This window comes from Mirounga angustirostris, unplaced genomic scaffold (assembly GCF_029215605.1).
Source record: "Mirounga angustirostris isolate CCGP_5_RB_7025 unplaced genomic scaffold, mMirAng1.0.hap1 SCAF_1, whole genome shotgun sequence".
NCBI lineage: Eukaryota > Metazoa > Chordata > Mammalia > Carnivora > Phocidae > Mirounga > Mirounga angustirostris.
Genome location: NW_026991709.1, coordinates 162,697,698 through 162,718,912, shown reverse-complemented (window position 1 = coordinate 162,718,912; position 21,215 = coordinate 162,697,698). Strand labels below are relative to the sequence as shown.

Here is a 21,215-nt window from a genome sequence, read left to right as displayed (position 1 = left end):
GAGGGGAAAAAAGTGGAAAAAAAAATAGCATAATGACCCTCACCATCCAGCTTCAGCAGTTACCAATATTTGGCCAGAAACATAAAAAGCTTTCAAATAGTATAATGATCTTAACAGTTGAGAATCTTTTCCTGATCTGTGTAGTAACTAAATTTTAGACAGTAATAGAAATTTGAAGGAAAGGAATTTATGCCAAGGAAACAGAAATTAAGCTTGTGGACTGCCCTGAAGAAGTAAGTCTCAAATGTCCATTTTAGGAGGTTCTTCAAGTCCTGGCTTCAGCCTCATCTTCCACCCTCTCTTTGCACTCTCTTCTACTCATCGGCACTGGAGCCACCTTGGGCTGCTTGCCGTTCCATGAACCTGTCACGCATTTACTCTCTCTCAGCCTCACAGGGCTTCCCCTGCCTGTTTTCCCCTGGTCTGCCTGGTGAACTCTTACTCATTCTTCAGAGCCCAGCTCAGTTACTCCTCCTCCTTGGTGTTTTTTACTAAGCCTTTCAGGCAAAGTGAACACTCCTTTTATACTCCTTTACTTGGTCATGTATCAGCTTGGGTTAGAATCAGTCATTTCTGGTCTGTCTCCCCAACCAGACTGTGAGTATCTCAAGAAGAGGGGATTTTATTTTATTACTTCTGTATCTCAAGTGCTTGGCACATGGATGGCTGTCAGTAAAACTCGCTAAATTTTCATTTTTGTTAAATTACCAGAGGAGGGAGGTCATGACACAGAGAAAACTGACAAATTCCTAAGGAGGTAGGAGTCTGTGAACTCCTAGGGTTTTTAAAGCTGATGATCATCTATTCCAGGCCTTTAATGCGCTGGGGAGAAGGCTGAGTTTGGGTAAGGAGAAACGACTTGCCCAAAGGCAGAGTGGAGGAGGATGAGGACTAAAACCCACACCATCAGGTGATCAATAAATAACATTGAAGGTAGAAAGGCTCAACCAGCCAGATGCCCAGAACTAGAACTAGAGCCCAGAACTCCCAGGTCCACACCCAGAAGCAACACTGCCATGAAATTCCACAATCTTTTCTGTAGGTACATGTGGGGCGCTTTGACTGAAGATGCCTTATAGAGCATGGGAAAACGGGGGTCAAGTGCATAACTTTAGGGCCTCGATACTCTCATCTGAAAGTTCAGAGGTTGCAGGGGGGTTTCCTCTTGCCTGCCATTGCTGCCAAGCTGCAGTGTTGAGTTGAGAAGGATTTCAGGGTCACATCTGGGCACAGCAAGAGCACCATGAACAGGCAACATTGCCTTCTAATGGGTTCAGGGGGTGGGTTCCAGGAATGATGGCAGAGAAAGCATGCCATTGCTGGTTGGGCAAGATTAACCTTCTAGATGTGTGATTTTGTGATTCTTGAAATTCTCTTTGTTTTTCTGGATTTTCAGTGTGTTTTTTCCCTTAAGGAAAATTTGTCTGAACAGAACTTTTTTGTTGTTACAGATATGAAGACACAAATGCCTATAATCACGTCAAAGAAGTAAGTCATGGTGACCTTGGTCAGAGTTACGGTTTAAATCAGATCTGTTTGTAGATAACCTTTTCCAATGTGGTAGGTCATGCCCTTTTTTTTTTTTTTTGGTAGTAGGTGTATCCTTGAAAATTATGTCTGAACTTAATGTGGATCAAATCATATTTGAAATGCACTAAGTTAATTTTTTTAAATAATCCTAGGCCAAATCCTTTGCCACTTGAATTCTTTCCAAAATATGAACAAATAACCTCTAATGTGTATGTCTCTAAGTGCTAAGATGCTTACACTTAGGTCTAGAACTGGCCTCCTCCCCGTCCTCTTTCCTCGCTCTACACTTGCAGGGTGAGAAAAAGGCTTCCACGGAGACTCTTCTTTATCCACTCATACACTCACAATTCCTTCCTCTGGCTTTTTTTTTTTTTTTAAGATTTTTTATTTATTTATTTGACAGAGAGATAGAGAGCACAAGTAGGCAGAGGGAGAGGGAGAAGCAGGCTCTCAGCCAAGCAGAGAGCCGGATGTGGGGCTAGATCCCAGGACTCCAGGATCATGACCTGAGCCGAAGGCAACTGCTTAACCGACTGAGCCACCCAGGCGCCCCTCCTCTGGCTTTTCTTTACGCTCTTCCCATTTCCCAGGATTTTTCTCCTGACCGCCCCCCCCCCCCCAAGCATGCACACTGCATGGCTGTCGCTGCCCATTCTGTGATCCAGCTTACATGTCACTCTCCTGGAGGTTTTCTCATCACCACCACCCTCCGTTGGTTGGGGTTGTTCTTCCGGCTCCCACGCAGTCTGCCTTGGTGCCCCTCGATGTGCCATCCGTCACACACACCCGGATTTAGACTCTCAGTTCCTGGAGAGCCGGGACCATGCCTGCTTCCTCTCTGCAGCCCCTACACTTAGTGGTCCCTTGGTGGGATTTTGTGGACTAAACATTCATGCATTGAAATCCTCATTGTCCCTGAGAGGCAGCTCAAGTTGCGTCTCTTCTGTAAGCCTTCTAAAAATATTGAAACCCCCGATGGTTTTTCATCTTGCTTCTAGCACATACTGGCAGAATCTGACAGCTCCTATTCGGTTATGTGCTCGGTAGTGCCATAGCCAGAGGAGTGGCTGGGGGCAGTGACACCAGGGTAATCTCAGGGGCTGCTAGGGCTATACCTGCAGGCTGGGTGTGGGAGTAGGTTCTAGTCTGTGGGAGGGGCCTGCTGAGAACCTGGCAGGGCCCCCACCCGAGGAGTAGCTGTGGTAAAGCTGCAGTCAACACTAAGGACTCAGAGCAGAAGCCTGCCCCTCAGAACTGCATCCTGATAGGGCTGGCAGTGGGCATGACATGGCGTCAAGCTAGTTTGAGGATGTGAGGTTCTGGATGGGTGAGATTGTCACCTGCCTGAAGTTATCCCTTTGTAAGCTCTACAGTAATAACATTGCAAGCATTTTATTGATCTTTGTATTAGTTCCCTAGGGCTGCCAAAGCTTAAAAGAGCAGAAATTTAGTCACATAGTTCTGGAGACCAGAAGTCCAAAATCAAGGTGTCAGCAGGGCTGTGCTCCCTCAGAAGGCTCTAGGGGAGGATCCTTCCATCTTCCATGCCTGGTTGGAGCCTCTGGTGGTAGCCAGCAATCTTTGGCATTCCTTGGCTTATAGATGCATCTCTCCAGGCTCTTCCTCCATTATCACATGGAGGTCTCCGTTGTGTATGTCTGTGTGTCTCTGTCCAAATTTCCCTCTTCTTTCTACAAGGAAACCAGTCAAGTATGACTTCATCTTAACTTGGTTACATCTGCGAAGACCCTGCTTCCAGAGAAGGTCACATTCACAGATGCCAGGGGTTAGGACTTAACCATATCTGACAGTTCTGTCAGAAAATTATGTGCCCCCCACCCCCTCAATGATTGATTGGTTATTTGGCCATAATAATTGCAGTCATAATCTAAATTGTTAAATATTAAAAGAAATGGGCTCATTTTTATATTTTTAGGTTAATTTTCCAGCTTACGTGCTTGTTATAATTGTTTCTTTACTATTCTCTCTGAAACTCTGATCCCTTTCTCAAGTGAATTCACTCTGATTGGCCGTTTTCCAACAGTAGTTGTCCTTGGGTGATGAGAACCTTCCATCTAATCCTCTCTGGAGGTAAGCGTCCAGACCCTTGGGTGATGCCCTAGGGGACTGAAGTATGTAGGTTGTGTCCTTGGAGGGCCATCCATGAGGGGGGTGCTGGTCCCCTCTCCTCATTTGTAGTCCTCTGTTCAGCCAGCATTTACTGCAGGTGCTTGAGTGTCAGGCATTGGGTAGGTGCTGCAGATACAAGAGGAGGAAGAGAGTTTGCCCCTGTTCTCGAGGGATTTACGGTCTGGTGGGAGAGGAAGAGAAGTAAGAAATTGCACTCTTCTGTGATAGATGTTACGGGGAGCTATTACTGAGATCGCCGTCCTAGCCCACGGGTACTGGTTGCTCCTGAAGTGCTAGTTCCCAGCTGGATGCTTTACCTAACCATCTCAGTTCATCTCAGGGAGCCTTTGCAGTAGGCGTAGTCATTTCCATCTCATTTTATCAGCTCAGATGAGGCAGTTCAGCTTCAGAGCCTCCAAGGAATTGACACATAGTGAGAACAACAACGTGGTTGCACATGCTGGCGTTTCTTGGGCATATTCCATGTACAAGGTTCTGTGTTGATAACACATTTGTGGACTATCTCCTAAAGTCCTCCCATCACCCCTAGAGGTGGGTGAGGAAACGCAACCAGAGGAGGTTATATAATTTGCATAAGGGCAGTACCTGGACCTAAGCAGACTGCCTCAAAACTGTTTTGCTGTGAACTTCTAATGATAGGTAGGCATTAATCAGTAGGTGAGGGAGAGGGATGTTCACCATGCCAGTGGAAGAGTGTCTTCGAGGCCATAGAGACAGAAGAAGCGGAGGTGTATTCAGATGCTCCACCATTCTGTAGTCTGGTGGCCCCGAAACGGGTCTGCTTTTCACCAGTCTCATTACTGCTGCTAATCATAGCTGCCACCTTTTTCCCCTGCCACTCTCTCCCTTATGTTTCCTGACTTTTACTTTCCACTTTTCTCTTCCTGCTGCTTCTCCAGCAGTGTCTGGGGTTAATCGCGGCAGGACTTGGCTTTTTAAGGCGTTGTCAGCCAATGAGAGGACACCTGCTCTGTGACTCATATGCCATATGTCTTAGTCATTTGTGTATCTGGCTGTTTTCATCACCAGTCTTGCTCAGAGGCTTTCTTCCACATGCTTTTGCAGCCACTGTCTCATTTGAGCTTCCATAAAATGAGTATCTGAGGTCATTATGAGGCAGGAATGCAGGTGTGATTCTGGCCTTTTGCAGAAGAGCAAAAAGGTGTAGGGATGCTAAGTCGCTTAGCTTAGAATCCCGAAAGAGCCAACTCAAGAACCCAGATCTGGTGCAGCGCCTGTCCCCATGGGGCTGCCCCTGCTCTCGAAGAACAGTTAATTAAGGTGTACATTTCCATTCATTAAAAGTGTTATTTGTATTTTGTAATGTAATATGTATGAGTCAAAATGATTTTGTTAATTCTCACCCTAAAAAGCCCACAGTCAGAGTAACAAATTTTATAGAACACTTACTATGTGCTGAGCCTTACCCACGTCTTGTCTCCTTAAATCCTTGCAACAACTCCATCATGTCAGTATGGTTACTCCTGGTTTACAGATGAGGAGCTGAGCCTCACAAGGGTCGTGTAGCTAATACAAGAACATGATGGAATGAGAGTTTGAACTCATATCTCCCTTGACCCTATGGCAGAGAGCAGAGCAGTAGCCTGTGTGTGCTCTTTCTCTCGGTTCTGCTCAAAGGGGCGATAGTTGAACCTTTCATTCAGTGGTTCCCTCACATATTTTGAGTCAAGGAATGTGATGAAAGTTGGGGATCCCTTCCCCAGAAAGATACATATTGACACAAAAATTTGTGTTCAAATAAAGGAGATTTGTAGATCCAGTGCTGTAGGTGGTATGAAGAGCAAAGATTCTCTTTAGATCTCTCAAACGGAAGTTCTTTTAACTGTATGCAACGGTGGCCATACTTTTCATACAGGCGAGAAGACACCCTGCCATTGTATGAGCAGCTACGTTTTTTATTCTGACTATTAAAAGTAATACATAACCCCTTCGTACAATAGTAGTCCCATTACCCTATCTTATGGGTGGAGGAACAAGCACAAAGAAGTAATTGGTTTTGTCACATTGTTACAAGGGACAGAGTCAGGCTGAACATGAAACATGCAATATGTGTTCATGCATACAGTCATGGTGTCTGCCTCTTAGTTGTGCAAGTAGCCTTGCTAGGTTTTACTCTTTAAGATACAGTTCCCAATAAACAGGAAGGCATGCTCATCCCTACGTAAGATAAACAGGGTATGGACAGCTTGGAGATTCTTCTGAGGAATCAGGATTAAGCAGCTACATATCTTAAATACAGCAGAGGCCAGCTTCCTTGTTCAGTTGAGTGTGAGATGTCACAGTTTATAAACTATGAAATATTCAGCCATCCACACACAAAGCAAAATACTCAAGGTGAAGAGTAAAATTACCTCTGTCTTCCCACAAACAGTGCCATCGTAGGTGCTTTCCAGGCTAACAGCTGTAGGTAGAGGCCAGAAGTGCTTGAGTTTCGCATTGCCTTTAGCTCTCCCGCTGAAATGAGATTTCCCGTATGGCAGCCTGATGCCACATGGACGTGTCCCAGCAGTGTCATCAGGCCGGAGGTCTCACTTGCGCAGAACCCTGTTGTCTTACCTGTGACTTTTTGTAACTTGGGAAGTGTTCGGGGGTTGCCTTTACATTTGAGGAACAAAGCAGATATTCCTCATCAAACTGCACTTCGAAAATTGTTATGAGAAAAAGGGCCCTTTCTGCTAGGATGCTTGGCCATATGTGTGGCATGTAATCCTTTCTTGCCGTACGCAGTGGAGACCTCAGTAGGTACTGTGAAAAATATCTATCGAAATTCTCATTTTGCATCCCAGTACTGAACAAAGACTCTTTTACTATGAGTGGGATATTTTTCTGAAAATGTCGTGATATCCAAAATTAAGAATAATGTAGAAATCCTGACAGAGGATGACCATATTCTCTTTGTATTTACCTAAATCATTTGGCCCACCAGTTTTCAATTACATAAATATTCATACTTTGTCAAACTGGGGTCAAGTTATTTTTCAAAATAAGAAAATTAAATGAAGCTCTAATAATAAAAACAAAAGTGACACATGCTTATTGCAGAACAGTTAGAAAACACAGAAAAGTATAAAGAAAACATTTACCTATAGCCCACTACTGAGAAAAACTACTATAAACTGTTAATGTGTTATTGACAGTATTTCCATCTTGCAGGTATCGGCATAGTGTAGAGTGGGCCGCAGAGCTCATGCAAAGACAGGGGCAGGAGGAGAGTACAGTGCAGAGAATCCTCCAGGATTACACAAAGCCACTTGAGCATCCTGGTATAAAAAGGAATAAAGAAGTTCAGTGGCATGATGAGCGGAACTCTGAAACGGTTTCCAAAATGGAAGGTACCGCAGATAGAGAGGAACTTTCTGTGATGAATGGGGACGTGGGAAAGTCAGTTGACACCGACGGTCCCAGCAAGCCATCAGACCGCCTGCAGGAGAGCCCTGGGCCTGACCTGCTCGCTCCAAACGGCTTGGATGAACCTGTGGTGGAGGTTCCCAGGCTGCAACACCACCCCCTGCCTCAAGTTTCTTGTGGCAAAGAAGATGTTCTCCTGCCCCTGCCTGACACTCAGCCTGGGGACAGGAGCCAGCAAGCGGGTCTCCTCTGTGCTAGAGAGAAGGGGCCTGGTGATGAGTTCGTGCTGGTGGAGGAAGATGTGTATGACGTGAGCGAGAAGGAATGTGCCCCAAGTGAAGAAGTAAGTATAGCCAACCCTTGAACAACAGGGGTTCAGACTGCACGGATCCACTTATACACAGATTGGTGTTTTGGGGTTTTTTGATAAATACAGTACAATACTGTAAATGTGTTTTCTCTGCCATATGATTTTCTTAATATTTTTTTCTCTAGCTTACTTTATTGTAAGAATGTAGCATATAATACTTATATAAAATATGTGATGATCAGCTGTTTATGTTGTTGGCTTCCAGTTAACAGTAGGCTATTAGTAGTTAAGTTTTGAGGGACTCAGAAGTTATACATGGATTTTTTGTGGCGGGAAATCAGCGCCTCTAACCCCTGCGTTGTTCAAGAATCAACTGAAGAAGAAAATAACTCACTTCCTCCAGAGCCATCTGTTTCTGGCCCATGGCAGATGTGGGCTAACCAGGATGCCCCTTACTCAGAACTGGTAGCAGGCCCACATTAAGTGCCCAGTGTATGTGAGAGGTGGTGAGACCCTCGTTGCGGGGGAGGAGCCAGCAGGCACTGGGTCCCAGCCCTGGTGGCTCAGTAGCTGTGAGAGCTATTTCTACTAAAATCTCAAAGTTTGTGAATAACTTTAAAAAAATGTGTAAATCAAAGCAGGTACAATAATCTTTCCCTTGGGTGGGAGAAAAAGAAGTGCTATGGTAATTACACATAGTCTTGAGTGTGGCTATGGTGCGGGGAGTCCTGGGTATGGAGGTCAGCCAGCACAGGAGAAGCAGTGGGAAGATCAAGAGCCATTCCCTTGAGGGATGCACAGTCAGAGACAGTTGCCCTAGAATTATCTGTAATACCTAAAAATGAGCAAGTCTAATGGCTAAGTAGTATGTGAAACACCTGTTTGAAGAAATATTATCTAGCCTTTAGAATGGGGTTTATGAAGCCTGATAAAGAAGCTAGGCCCACACTTGGGAGGTGCAGGTGGGTGAAAAGAAGTACATAAATTCAACTAACGAAAGGATCATAACTGTGGGAAAAATTCATGGGGAACATAGAAAGGAAGTAAATCAAAATGTTAATAGTAGAAACCTAAAACTTCTTTTTCCACATAATAATAAAAAAATATTTTTAATGTATTTCTCCAATAAATGTGAATCTGTGAAATTTTTAAGAAAAATGTTTGTTTTAAAATGCAATGTGCTCTGTGTAATATGTAGTGCTTCCATTTGTTCTGTATGTATTTTATTTCTTTTCAGTTGGCACCAAAAAAGAGATTAGTATGCAGAAGAAATCCATATAGGATCTTGGAGTATTTGCAACTTAGCCTAGAAGAGGTATGTTTCCTGCATGTTACTTTTTCAGCTCTTGGTCTCGGGGCCAAGGCAACCTGTAATGCAGTCCACTTGTAAATGCAATTCTGTATGTGATTCAGTAATTACTGAGTATTCAGTAATTGAACATTACAAATGGGTATTGAAATGACCATAGGCAATTTCCAAAGTAGGCCAGCCTAAATTTCACTCCTTGGCCTTCATTTCATCAAGTCTAAGATTATGAAGGGTCTTCCTATATCATGAGATACAGTTTATATACCATACCATTCACCCATTTTAAGTGTACCGTTCGTGGTTTTTAGTATATTCATGGAGTTTCACCAGCTTTTAATAAGCTATGATGCATGCTTCAAGTCATGTCATAGCTGCTAATTACATAAATGGATTCTAGATATTTCCTTCTGCAGAATTACTAACACATGTTCTCTTAATGCGATAGCTGCATTCCCAAAAGGTAACTGAAAGTGACTTTCTAAAAACTGCATCATAAATTTTCCCTCTGATTTAGAGTTCCTCCATCCTGTGTTCATGTGGTCAGGCCCTCCTTCTTTGCTTCTGTTTATACTGTGCACAGAAATGTCCTTTCTGCCCTGGAGGATCGCACCCCTCCCCCAGTCTCGTGTTCTTCCTCTCCCGGAGCGCTCCTGCTTGTCTTTGATAGCTCCTGCAGGGGCTAGCACTGTTCTCGGTGTAGACGTGGGTCTCAGGGAGTGCTTGTTGACTGCATCCACATTGGTAACTTCGTGGGCCCATCCACAGAGGAGTAGTTGTGTCTCCATGTTCTCTGGATTTCCTTGTCTGTACTTCCGTCCTTGCAGTGAGGCCAAACGTACAAAGAACAGACTGTGGGACCAGGAAAAGGTGTATGGAATTATTTACTACATCTCCTCGTTCTACAAATGAGACAGCTGAGTCTGTTGTCGAAGACAGTAACCACTAGCCACATGTGACTATTTAAACTAATTAAAATTGAGCAAAATTCAGAATTCTGCTTCTCAGTTGTGCCAGCTACATTTCAAACACTGAGCAGCCGCAGGTGGATAGTGGTGACGTATTGGACAGCACAGGTGTAGAACATCGTCATCATAGGAAGTTTTCTGCTGGACGACACTGTAGATACCCCTCTCTAGGTGCTGGAGCTCTCTGGGCCTTGATTTCTTTTCTGTATAATGAGGGTTACGTAATACCTTGTTCATAAGATCTTCTGGGAATTAACTACCCCATGTAATGGGCTCAGCACAGTGCCAGATACATAATAAACGCTCAGTAAGTGTTAGTGCCTGCTTTTCTTGTTGTTATATTATTAAATTACTTGTAAATGCTATTAAGTAGCTAGTTGGAACCTTCTCTTCTGCAATCAATATTTTGCAAAAATGTTCACTGGGTACTTACTCTGTGCCAGGCACTGGGCTAAGTACTAACAATACAGAAGTAAACAGAATATGGCTCTGGTCCTAAAGAGAGCCCAGGAAACAATTACGTTCCATGTGGTCTTGTGCCAGTGTTGCTCCTCTGGTATCCTTGTACCCAGTGTCTGACGTCTGTCACGTGCTTAATAATTATTTGTTAAATGGGTGCATTCAAGGTGTGGAATTTGCACAGAAACTGGTAGAATCCAAAGGGACGTGAGCTAGCTGGAAAGACTTCACAGAGTCAGTGATCTCTGTAGATGTTAAAAGATAAATAGGGGATTGCCAGTTGGACACTGGACAGCAAAGGCTCTTCCGTGCAGCTCAACCCTGGATGGCAACACGGGAGGGCTAGGTCGGGAGGGCATATCTACAGGTATGTACCAGGGGTCTGACCTGGTCCTGGAGGCCCTGGGGCACCGCAGGTGCTACATCAGAGAAGGGCAGGTACTGGAGCTGGCATCAGTAGGAGGCTGGGCTGGAGGGCTGAGGCCAGGAGGGGCTGGCCAGTATCTCAGCTCTGGGAGGCGGCAGCCGTAGGCAGAGAGAGAGCATTAGGTGCCAGCCTCACTGTTCCAGTAGGTCCAGTTGTGTTCCATGCAATGCTTTTTACCGACAAAAAAAAGGTGTTGCTGTCTGCTGTTCTCTCCCAAACACTCCCTGAAGAAAGACAAGAGTAATGGGAGGTAGATGAGGTTGCTCTGCATTCTTGGAAGCTGTTTCGTTTCTGAGGACATTCCAGAGAGGTGTTGCAGTTTTCAGGGAGTGTGCAATTAAACCTAGCTCTGCCTCTCAGGTCTGTTTTGGCAGATTTCCTCTGAATGAATCACCTGTGTTTGGTGCACCACTTGTGCAGTTTAATGTGTTTCCATAAATATCGATCAGGAACACGGGCAGCCCTTCTGTGGTGATTCAGAGCAGTTCTTTCTGGGCCTCGGGAATGATAATACCACAGCTGACTTAAAGATCTGTCTCTTAGAAATCTGTTACTGAGAACTGTTTTTCCATTATAATGCTTTGGGACCTAACTAGATTTAGTGATGACGTTAAAACCATCGTTAAACTCATCCCTCCATTTTGCTTTGATAGTAAAAACTTACTAATGAGATCTCAAGGGACATAATCACCTACCCCTACAAGTATGTACCAGGGCTCTGACCTGGTCCTGGAGGCACTGGGGCATCGGTGCAGAAAGGCCCCAGTCTTCTGATTATTCAATTCTAAATAAAGCCAACTCAGTTGAATTAAGATCCACTCCATCTGTAATAAGTGCCTACGAGCAGTTTGTATATATTCATAAAAGCCATTTATTTTAGGCCAGTAAATATTAATGAGGCATTGGTTTCATCAGTTCTTAGAGAAACATGTGTTTACTGATAATGGAAAGTTTCTGAAGAACTTAAATTCTAACAGACACCAGGAAGGAGTCTCTTGCTTGGCAAGGAGAAGATTGAACTTGGGCAGGCTACAATATCTGAATGGTGTTTTAAAAGGAGGGGAAACTAAAATGAATTGAGCAGTTAGGTACTTTGCATAGCCTTTAAAATTTTTATGAGACTTAATCCCATTAGATCTTTAAAAAGGCATTTTCATCCCCATTTTGTAGATGAGGTAGGAGAGCTTAAGTGACACTTCCAAGGGCATAGCTGTTAATGAAGATTTCAGCCCAGCTCTGCCACATCCCAGAGTTCATCCTACCTGTCGCCCCGTTCAGAACCAAGAAGTGACAGCTGGGAGAAGTCGAAAGGGGAAGCACTTGGCTGTTTGAGGACCCAAGTTTGTCTCCTCCGTGGCACCTTCTGGCCACCGTCTGTGTGCATCCGAGAAACAGTGGTACTCTGCATTAGTGAGTAGTGTGCCACAGGAAGACAAAAGGTCAAAATAATAATGTAGGACTCCTGGGAAGGCTGTCACCACTAGCTGCAAGGGACTGTGGGGCATATAGCATCCACCTGAGGAGAAAGGAGCTGGCAAGCCAGGCCTGCAGAGACCTGCTCTCGGTGACTCTGGCAGTGTCCTAAACTCAGGGTCGATTCTATCCGCACAAGCACTGAGCAGATGCCATGTGCTAGACCCCCTCCCGGGCCAGGGCAGTGGCAGGCAGAGTTTCTGCTCTCATAGAGTTCACATTCAAGTTGGAGAGATACATGTAAGAAAGATGTTTTCAGACAAAAGTGTTTTGAAGATGATCAGGATGAGGGTTGCTTAACAAGGGTGGAGGGGAAGACCTCTCCAAAAAGTGACTTTTGAGTCTGGGGCAGAATGTGCCAGATACTGGAGTAGCACTTACAAAGATGAAGGCAGGAAAGAGCTTAGTGTGTTCAGGGGCAGACATGGAGCCAACATGGCCAGAAAGAGTGGTGGTCAGATTTCGCAGGGACTGGAGGCAGTGGGAAGCAAAGTGCTGTGAAGCCTTCTGGAGGGTTTTAGTCGTGGGAGCCACGTGGTCTTCACATGGGAAAAAGATGGCTCTGGCTGCCGTGGAGAATGCACAGAGCAGAAAGGCCTCTGAGAAGTCCAGGCGCGGAGTGGTGGCTAGGACCCAGAGAAGTGGGGTCACCTGCATCTTCAGAGAAGCTCTAGGTTTAGATCTGAGTGAAACTAAAGTGGTAGTTCCCAAGCCACTTTACTCTCTTAAAAATTATTGAAGATCCCAGGAACATCTTTATGTGAATTATATCTGTCACTGTTTACCAAATTGTAAATTAAAACAAAATTTTAAATATTTGTTCTTTAATTCATTTTAAGATAATGATGATAAATCCATTATATATTAACATAAATAAAATTTTATGAAAAGTAACTATATTCTTTCAAAACAGAACAAATTCAGTGAGAAGAATGGCAGTTTTTCGCTTCTGCCAGTCACTTTAAGGTCTGGCTTTATAGAAGTCAGCTGGATGCCCACGTCTGCTTCTGTATTCAGTCTGTTGTGATACCACATGTCTTGGAGCCTCTGGAGACAATGAGCAGGAACAAGGCAAATAATGTGTTATTACCATGAAACAGTTTTGACCTGGAGACCTCCAGAAGGGGTCTCGGGGTCTCCAAAATCCCCAGACCACACTTGGAGAACCACTGCTGTAAAGAGAAGTGCCATGAGATATAGCCAGGAGAAAATGACGGGGTGGATTCAGGCAATTCCTGGGCATCACAGAGGTATTTCTCGCTGCTGCTTGAAACCCCCCACACCTCCATAGGCTGTGTTCTCTTAAATCCTCTTGTGGTTTGTTCCTGTGCGTGCTAGGGCAGTGAGGAAGCAAGCTAAGTAAGCACTGGTCATCGGTGCCATGCTGTTGAACAAAAATGTGCAGGCTCAGGGCTGAGGACCGCATCTCTGTCGCCACACTACGTAAGAGGGCCCTCGTCTGTGCCACGTGGTGGCAGCAGCAGAATGGTTTTCGTTTGGTTATAATCTTCTGTCCTCATGTTTATAAAGAAAATACCCCAGTTTTACTGATACCACCATTTAGCCACTACGACGCACGAGTGTCGCATATAAGTCTGTAAACAAAGTGTAAACGTGGATCCTATCCCCCTCTACAAGTAGAGTGAGCAGCAGGGTCTGTTTGGTGGTATCAGTGCTTGGCATTGTCTTACTTTTATCAGAAAGCAGTTTGGGGCGCCTGGCTGGCTCAGTTGGTGTCAAGTATATGACTCTTGATCTTGGGGTTGGGAGTTCAAACCCCACGTTGAGTGTAGAGATTACTAAAAAAATAAATTTAAAAAAAAAAAGCTATTTTGGGGCTCCTGGGTGGCTCTTTGGGGGCTCCTGGGTGGCTCCATCAGTTAAGAGTCTGCCTTCAGCTCAGGTCGTGGCCCCAGGGTCCTGGGATCGAGCCCCGCATCGGGCTCCCTGCTCAGTGGGGAGTCTGTTTCTCCCTCTGCCTCTCCCCCTGCTTGTGCTCGCTCGTTGTCTCTGTCAAATAAGATCTTAAAAAAAAAAAAGCTATTTTTATTTCCATCTAAGTGTGATTTTACTCAACTACAACTGACTTCCTTTGCTTTTCCTCCTGCCTTCCCATGCAAGTAAAACACATTACTGTATAATGAAGTTCATGGAAAGATAGGGATTAATAGGAGATCACTTTACAACAAGGATTGTAACTCATGTTTTGTTATGCAAGCCAAATCTACACTGCCCACTTTTCACAAATTTCTATATGTCTTTCTGTAAATTTTTTTCTCAGTTTGATATGGTTATTTAATTTTACAGAGGAAAAGATTTCTATTATTACAACTATTTACATCATTTTTCAATTTAGCTATGTGGTTTTTAAGAGGAAAATACATGGAAAATATCATACAAATACTTTGTTTTTTACTGATTTTTAATCAATTTGTTGCTTTCATATTTTCTTAGATTTTTTTTAATCCTTAAAATTTGCATAAACCATTTATGTTAAAAATATGTGACCATTTTTTGAAGATGATTTAAGGACATTAATTTGTACTTAAGGCAAAGAGAAATCAATCTGTAAAATAATTTCTCAAGAATGTGGGACTGTTTCTAATGAACATTTTCTGCTTGCTCTGTTTTTAGGCCTTTTTCCTGGTCTATGCTCTGGGATGTCTGAGTATTTACTATGAGAAGGTAAGATGTCATATTTAAATAAAATCCACTTAAAATTTTCCTGGTGTTAAAAGCAGGCTGTAGTAATTTTCATATTGCTGTAATACAAATGTACCTACTTTCACTGAATAAAATTGGAATTGAATTTTGTCTCTAGGGTTAGGCTTTGGGCCCTGAATTGGGATTTTTGGGGGGGGGGGTTAAGATTTTATTTATTTGTTTATTTGAGAGCGAGAGAGAGAGCACGTGCAAGCAGGGGGGAGGGGAGAGGGAAAGGGGAGAGAGAACCCCAGGCAGACTCCGTGCTGAGTGTGGAGCCTGATGTGGGGCTTGACCTCACCACCCTGAGATCGTGACCTGAGCCAAAATCAAGAGTGACATGCTTAACCAACTCAGCCACCCAGGCACCCCCTGAATTGGGATTATTAAGGCAGAAGCCAGCTTTGACTCTTTCAGATTGAACTTCATTCCCAGAGACTAGGAGAAGAGCAGTATCTTAAATGATGATCAGGAAATTGGTGTCAGAACAGTACTAAAAATTAAAACTGCCAGTGTTCAATGCCTACTTAGGTAAAGGCTGTGTGTTGTTGGGTACCTTTCAGGCGGTACTTCTCATCCTTGCCTCTGCCTGGTAGGAATTCTACAGATAAGGTAACTGAGGCTCAGAGGAAGTAAGTAATTCACCCAAGGTCACACAGCTAGTCTGGTTAGAATTAGTACTTGAAACTATATGAAGGTATCTCCAAAGCCTGTGATTCTGTACTGTAGCCTGCTGCCCTTAGAAGAAAGTTCCACGAGAAGCTGATACCATTGCTTACCTTCTGCTAGAGGCTTTGGAGGACTGGGCACACAGGTAGAAAGGGAGACTTCACTGTACATTTTTATACTTTGTGAATTTGGACCATGTGAATATACCTATTCCAAATAATTCAAATGAATTAAAAAGAGAAAGGTAAGCAGAACAATAAATAGAACAGAGAAAGCATATTTTGTTCTGTTCTTGGAAGTACATAATTTTATCATTCATCAAATTCTAATTATATAAATTCTTTTCAAGAGTATTCCAGTGGTTTGAAAATAGCTATCAGCTGATGGGTGACTCATTTTCCCAGATGGTGGCCATTCTTAGCCCACCTTGCCTCCCCTCCTGGGTCTTAGCTGAAATTCTCGAGAATATTCCACTACTACCTAGAATCCTCAGCCTCTGAAACATGATGGTCTCTCCATATTGGAAGTTCAGCCTTCCCTACAAGACTGTTGCTTAATACAGGGGGGCTGAATGTATCCTTGCTTTGGGATTTAAAGGCCACACATGTATGGAATTTCTACCTTAGAAACAATTTTAAAAAGAAGAAGAAAAGAAGGAAAAAACTCTAGCTCATTTTTATGGATTTAAAGTCTCAGGCTGAGACAAACTGAGCAGGTCTCATTGACTGAGCCCTAAACCAGCTGGAGAATCGAATGTTCTCTGAACCAAGCCATTCTCTGTGTCTTCATATCCTCTGTTAGGAACAAAATTCTCTTTGAAGCAGTTAGATTATTCATTTAAGCCGTGAGATAAATTCTCTAGTTTCCAAGACTAAATGGGGCATCTTTTTTTTTTTAAGCTTTTACAGAATTATGTTTTGGTTTTTCTGAATGTGGCCTGACATACAGTAGCTACTCGCCTGGGTCACTGCAATGTTTGGAACGCGCTGCCCTCCGGCTATGGTGGACTTGTCACACTCGAGCACCCGGCACATGCTCGTTCCTCTGCCCGGAGTGTTCTTGTGCAGCAGCCCCCACTGCCCCCAGGTTCCCCCCCACCGCCCCTGGTCCCCCCGCTGCCCCCTTCCACTTGGCTGCTTCCTCCTCATCTCAGACATTGCAGTTGCAGGGAGGCCTTCCCCAGAGCAGTGCTGCCTCATAGACGTGAATATAAGCCTCAGACAAGAGCCGCGTGCGTCGTCTTGAATTTTCTGGTAGCGCATTGAAGGGGTTAAAAGAAAAAAGTCGTATTATTTACAGAGTTTCTTTAACTCAACATATCATTCTTGTTTTCCTACCAAGTCTTTGAAATTCGGTGTGTATTTTCCACCTGAGGCACATCTCCCTTCTGGACGGTGTCTGGTGCTGCCACACTGGACAGCACAGGCCTGGGTCCTCTGTGAAGTCCCTCCGTCACGGGCACTGTCTGTGTTGACTGCTTCGGCGCCACACCTGGTGTAGATGTCAGTTCACTGGCTGAATGAAGAGCGAATACATACATAATAATGCCCTTTTTTTCTCTCACCAACATTAGGAGCCTTTAACAATCATGAAGCTCTGGAAAGCTTTCACTGTAGTTCAGCCCACATTTAGGACTACGTACATGGCATACCATTACTTCCGGAGCAAGGGCTGGGTGCCCAAAGTGGGACTTAAGTATGGGACAGATTTACGTAAGTACTTCTTGACTCGGTAGAACGCTGGTTCTCACACCAGCGTTTGCAGCAGATCCCAAGGTGAAAACTGAATTGGTAATATATGCTGTTGCTGATTTTTTTCTAAGATGATACCTTCATTTTGGCTTAGATAAAAATATTTGGGTTGGGGTGGAGGGTTTGTCCAGAAAGAGTGAAAAGGAAGTCTAAGTGGAAAGCCTGGAGATAGAAGCCTGTAGCCCCAAGTATTCAGGTTTTCCTCTCACCTGCTCTGTAATCTGAGAAGAGAGTTTTACAGCCCCCACTCCCCTCCTCTCATTAGCCATGTGATCATGTGATATAGGGCAGTCCCTTATCCTCTAGGCCTCAGTTGTCTCATCTGGCAAATGAGAATAATCATACTATTGTAATAATCCTAGCTGTCCTTTGTTGAGCACTTACTATGTGTCAAGCATTTTAAAATTCATTATCCCATTTCATCCCTAAAGCAATCCTATGCAATGGATCTCTTATTATTCTTTTTTCTTTTTCTGATGTGGAGATTGCAGTTGTGTCCTGCTAAGTCCCTCAAACTCATTTTTCCACATCTGCTAAGTGAGGGTGCTTCCTGGATGTTCAGAATTGTGGGGCTCAAACAAAAATATCAAGCTATTTGAGAAGTCATGGCCCTTGAGGTCTTGTGAGCTGTGTTATATGCTTGTTTCATGTGTTTTGAGCCTTTTTTTAATACACAAAGCCAATTCAATCTTTTAAATCTTTAAATGCTCTAAAATTGTGCTTAACCTGAAATCATAGTATAGTCTTCAGGAGACCCCAGCATAAAATAATTGTTTGTAGATTGGTATGTTTTTCTGGGTCAAGAGTCCACCGCTTTCGTTAAATTCTCAAGTGGGGAGGGAGGGTGTCAGCAGTCCAAAATAAAGGTTAAGGATTTCCTAACCCTCTAAGATAAATGGTTTCTTTTATTTCTTCCATGCCTGGATTTCAGGTACAGATATGCTAACTCAGGGTTAGCACACAAATGATCAGGATTAGTTTGAGATTAGCTTGCTAGGTTTCCACATAATTGTGTTGGCCACAGTTCACGATGTTTAAATAAGTTATGTGCCTGTTTCATTTTCCTTCGTTGGCTTCCCACCCTGTTCTCCTTTTCATACTCCTGTAAGAATAGCTGTTTGGTACAAATGCTTGGCAGGTCTTCCTCAGCTTTCTCATTGTATGGGTGAAACTTGAGTTAGAATTTTCCATCGACAAGGCTGCAGGGATACTTCCAGAGGTGGCTGGGGCTAGTAAAGAGAGCTCTTTGGGTTCACAACCAGCTCTACCTCTTTACTGTGTGACCTCAGGCAAGTTACTTCATCTCTCTGAGTGTCCATTTGCTCATCATATAACACGGATAGCACCATCTTCTTTACAAAAAATAAAAATTGCAGGGGAAAAGGGCCTTTGTTGAGTGCCTTCTAAATATACCACATCTCATGTATTTTCAATGCTAAGCCATATTTGTGGATGAGGAGTCATTTTTAAAATAAACCACCTTATAGGGATGGTTGAAAGGACAGACAGATTTTTTTAAAGAAATAAAACAACTGTTATTTCCCAGCTCCCTGGAGGCCTTTGCCACAGCTGGGTCATATCATGTACTTCGAGCTGCTTGTATAATTAATGTGAGACCAGGTCTCTGGCCCAGCAGCAACATGAGGGGTGTCTTCACATTTCCTGCTTTAGCAGGAGTTCACAAGCAGTGCTAGACCGGGGTAAGAGGAACAGCGAGCGTCCTGGGGCGCCTGGCTGGCTCAGCCAGTGGAGCGTGCAACTCTTGATCTCGAGGTTGTAAGTTGAAACCCCACGTTGGGTGTAGAGATTACTTAAAAATAAAATCTTTAAAATAAAAAAAAAAAAAAAGAGGAACAGCTTTCTAAGCTTTCCTCTTCTCTAGGCACAGCTGCTTGGTGCCTGCTGTTTTTTAACAATAATATTATTTTAATTTTGAGGTTCAGTGACCAAATCACACATACCCTAGAACTGTCAGCACAGGTTAAGCCCAGGACATCCCCTCTTAACTATTGTTTCTGCGTATAGAGGTAATGACCCAGGACAAAGGGCCATTATGGAATTCACATCTTATCAGGAAAACTCTTCCCCTTGAATAAATCTTGTCAGTCACTTTTCATTCCAGGAGCCGTAGTCAGAACAAATGATATGGATCTCAAATTGAGTGCAACTGCTGAACTCCTTGACTTTGATCACCCACTGGTGAAAACCAGATTAGAAACCCAAGTGGGAGCCTTTTCTTACATTCCCCATCCAAAAGCTCCTGCAGCTGCTGGCTCTCACAGTGACCCGGCACCTTGCCTTGGTGTTTCTTCCCTCGTCTTATTTCATCTTAATACTCCTGTGAGCATGTGGCGTTCGCCTCCTTTTATAAGACGCTGAGGAAATTATGGTTTAGAAGGGTCAAGCAAGTTGCCGAGGGTCCCACGACAAGTAAGTGCGGAAATTTGCCCTGTCTGGGTCCAAGCTCCTTGTACTTCCACCACACTAAACTGCTGTTGCCAGCCAGAAAGCTGAAAACCAGCTCCACGTGTCTATTTTTTTCCGACACGTGCAGCTACTGGTTGATGTGACTTAAGATCTAGTTACTCCTAAGCCTCCCTCCCACGCACTCCAATTTTGGATTCGCACTGACTGAGTTTGGTCATGTAATTTCACAGCAGCCTGTGAATTAGAAGTCGCAAGACAGGTGGAGTGATGGGAACCATTAGAAGCCAGCAGCATACAAGGTTCCCAGAGCCCAAAGGAACACTCCCTAGTCATGGCGCCCAGCTCAGAGGCTGATGACTGGTTCTGCTCCAGGGAGGGGCATCAGAGCAGCTCCTCTGTACTCATCACAAACAAAGAGCTATGCCTTCTTCTCATGTCTTGGTTCTTTCCTAAACCACTCTCTTGGCTTATTTTTCCAGTCAAACTTCTTATTTTCGTTAACATTTTCCACATCTGCACACATGATCCATAGTATTTCTGTGTGCAACTCATAAGAATAGGGACATTCTCCTTTGTAAGTATAATACCATGCAATACGTGGGAGAAATCAGAACTTTGAATATCGTCAAAATACCAGAAAATTTAAATTCCTCTGTTATCCCCAAAATGTCTTTTGCAGCTATGGGGGTTTTGCTGTTTTTGTTTTAATACAGGCTCTAGTCACTGTTCATGTATCACATCTGGTGTTGTAGGTTTCTCTTTTATTTTGCTAGGGCTGCCATGAGAAATTACCACAATCTGGGGCGGGTGGGGGGAGCTTAAAACAACAGAAATTCATTCTCTCACAGCTGTGGAGGCTGGAAGTCTGCTGGGTGGTAGGGGACATCGATCCCTTGCCTCTTCAGCTGCTGGTGGCACCGGGCGTCCCTTGGATTATGGTTACATCACTCCAGTCTCTGCAAAGAGCCTTTTCCAAAGAAGGCCACCTTCACAGATTCTGTGGATGTATCTTTTGGGGGCTACCATTCACCCCACCACAGCCTCTTTGGCTTTTTTTTAAATCTGTGACAGTTTCTCTACTTTGTTTTTCATGACATTGAATTTTTTGAAGAGTCCTAGAGGATATCCCACATTTGTTTCCTCATGATTAGACTCCAGTTCACATTCTTTGGCATGCATAGGTGTTATGTGTATTATGCCCCATCAGGGGGTACTTAATGTCACGCTGTCCCACTGTTGATGATACTAAGTTTGATTACTTGGCTAAAGTGGCCATTATCAGATGTCTGTTGTAAAATTGCATATTTCCTTTTGTAATTAACAGGTAATATGTAAGATGAGACTGTGCATATGTGTCCCCAATAATTGTAACAGTTGCCCAAATTAATTACTGCCCTAATCATTTTCTAATTCTGTCATTCCTTCCACATGCCGTGTGCGGCTTTCATTTATAAGAAGGAGCTTTCTCTTTTCCCTGTTCTTTCAGACTTTATTTTTGAATGCCCAGGATTTCTTAGGCTTCAGAAGTTTTCATCTTTCTGCTTGAGAGGCATTTTTGTAAAATGATTTTATTTTTCCCTCTGAATACACTATCATCATTATGATTATTATTCTGGGTAACATTTTGAACCCTCACTTTATGCCAGCCACTGTGCCAACACCTCTACCTTCA

General features: G+C 43.7%; 1 protein-coding gene across 6 annotated transcripts in view; it reads left to right on the top strand.

The window, feature by feature from the left end:
- The window catches only part of TSEN2 (tRNA splicing endonuclease subunit 2), a 39,572-nt gene that overhangs the window by 12,839 nt on the left and 5,518 nt on the right, over positions 1-21,215 (top strand). For 5 of the 6 annotated variants that reach the window (XR_010411711.1, XM_064592057.1, XM_064592066.1 and 2 more), the window contains 5 exons: positions 1,452-1,488; positions 6,856-7,393; positions 8,598-8,675; positions 14,628-14,678; positions 16,939-17,077. Coding sequence is in view for 5 of the 6 variants with exons in the window: in XM_064592057.1 (XP_064448127.1) it covers positions 1,452-1,488; positions 6,856-7,393; positions 8,598-8,675; positions 14,628-14,678; positions 16,939-17,077 (843 nt within the window). In the remaining variant the exon portion in view is untranslated. Of the gene's footprint in view, positions 1-810; positions 911-1,451; positions 1,489-6,855; positions 7,394-8,597; positions 8,676-14,627; positions 14,679-16,938; positions 17,078-21,215 lie in introns of all 6 variants that reach the window. The other variant, XM_064592070.1, reaches the window with a different exon arrangement.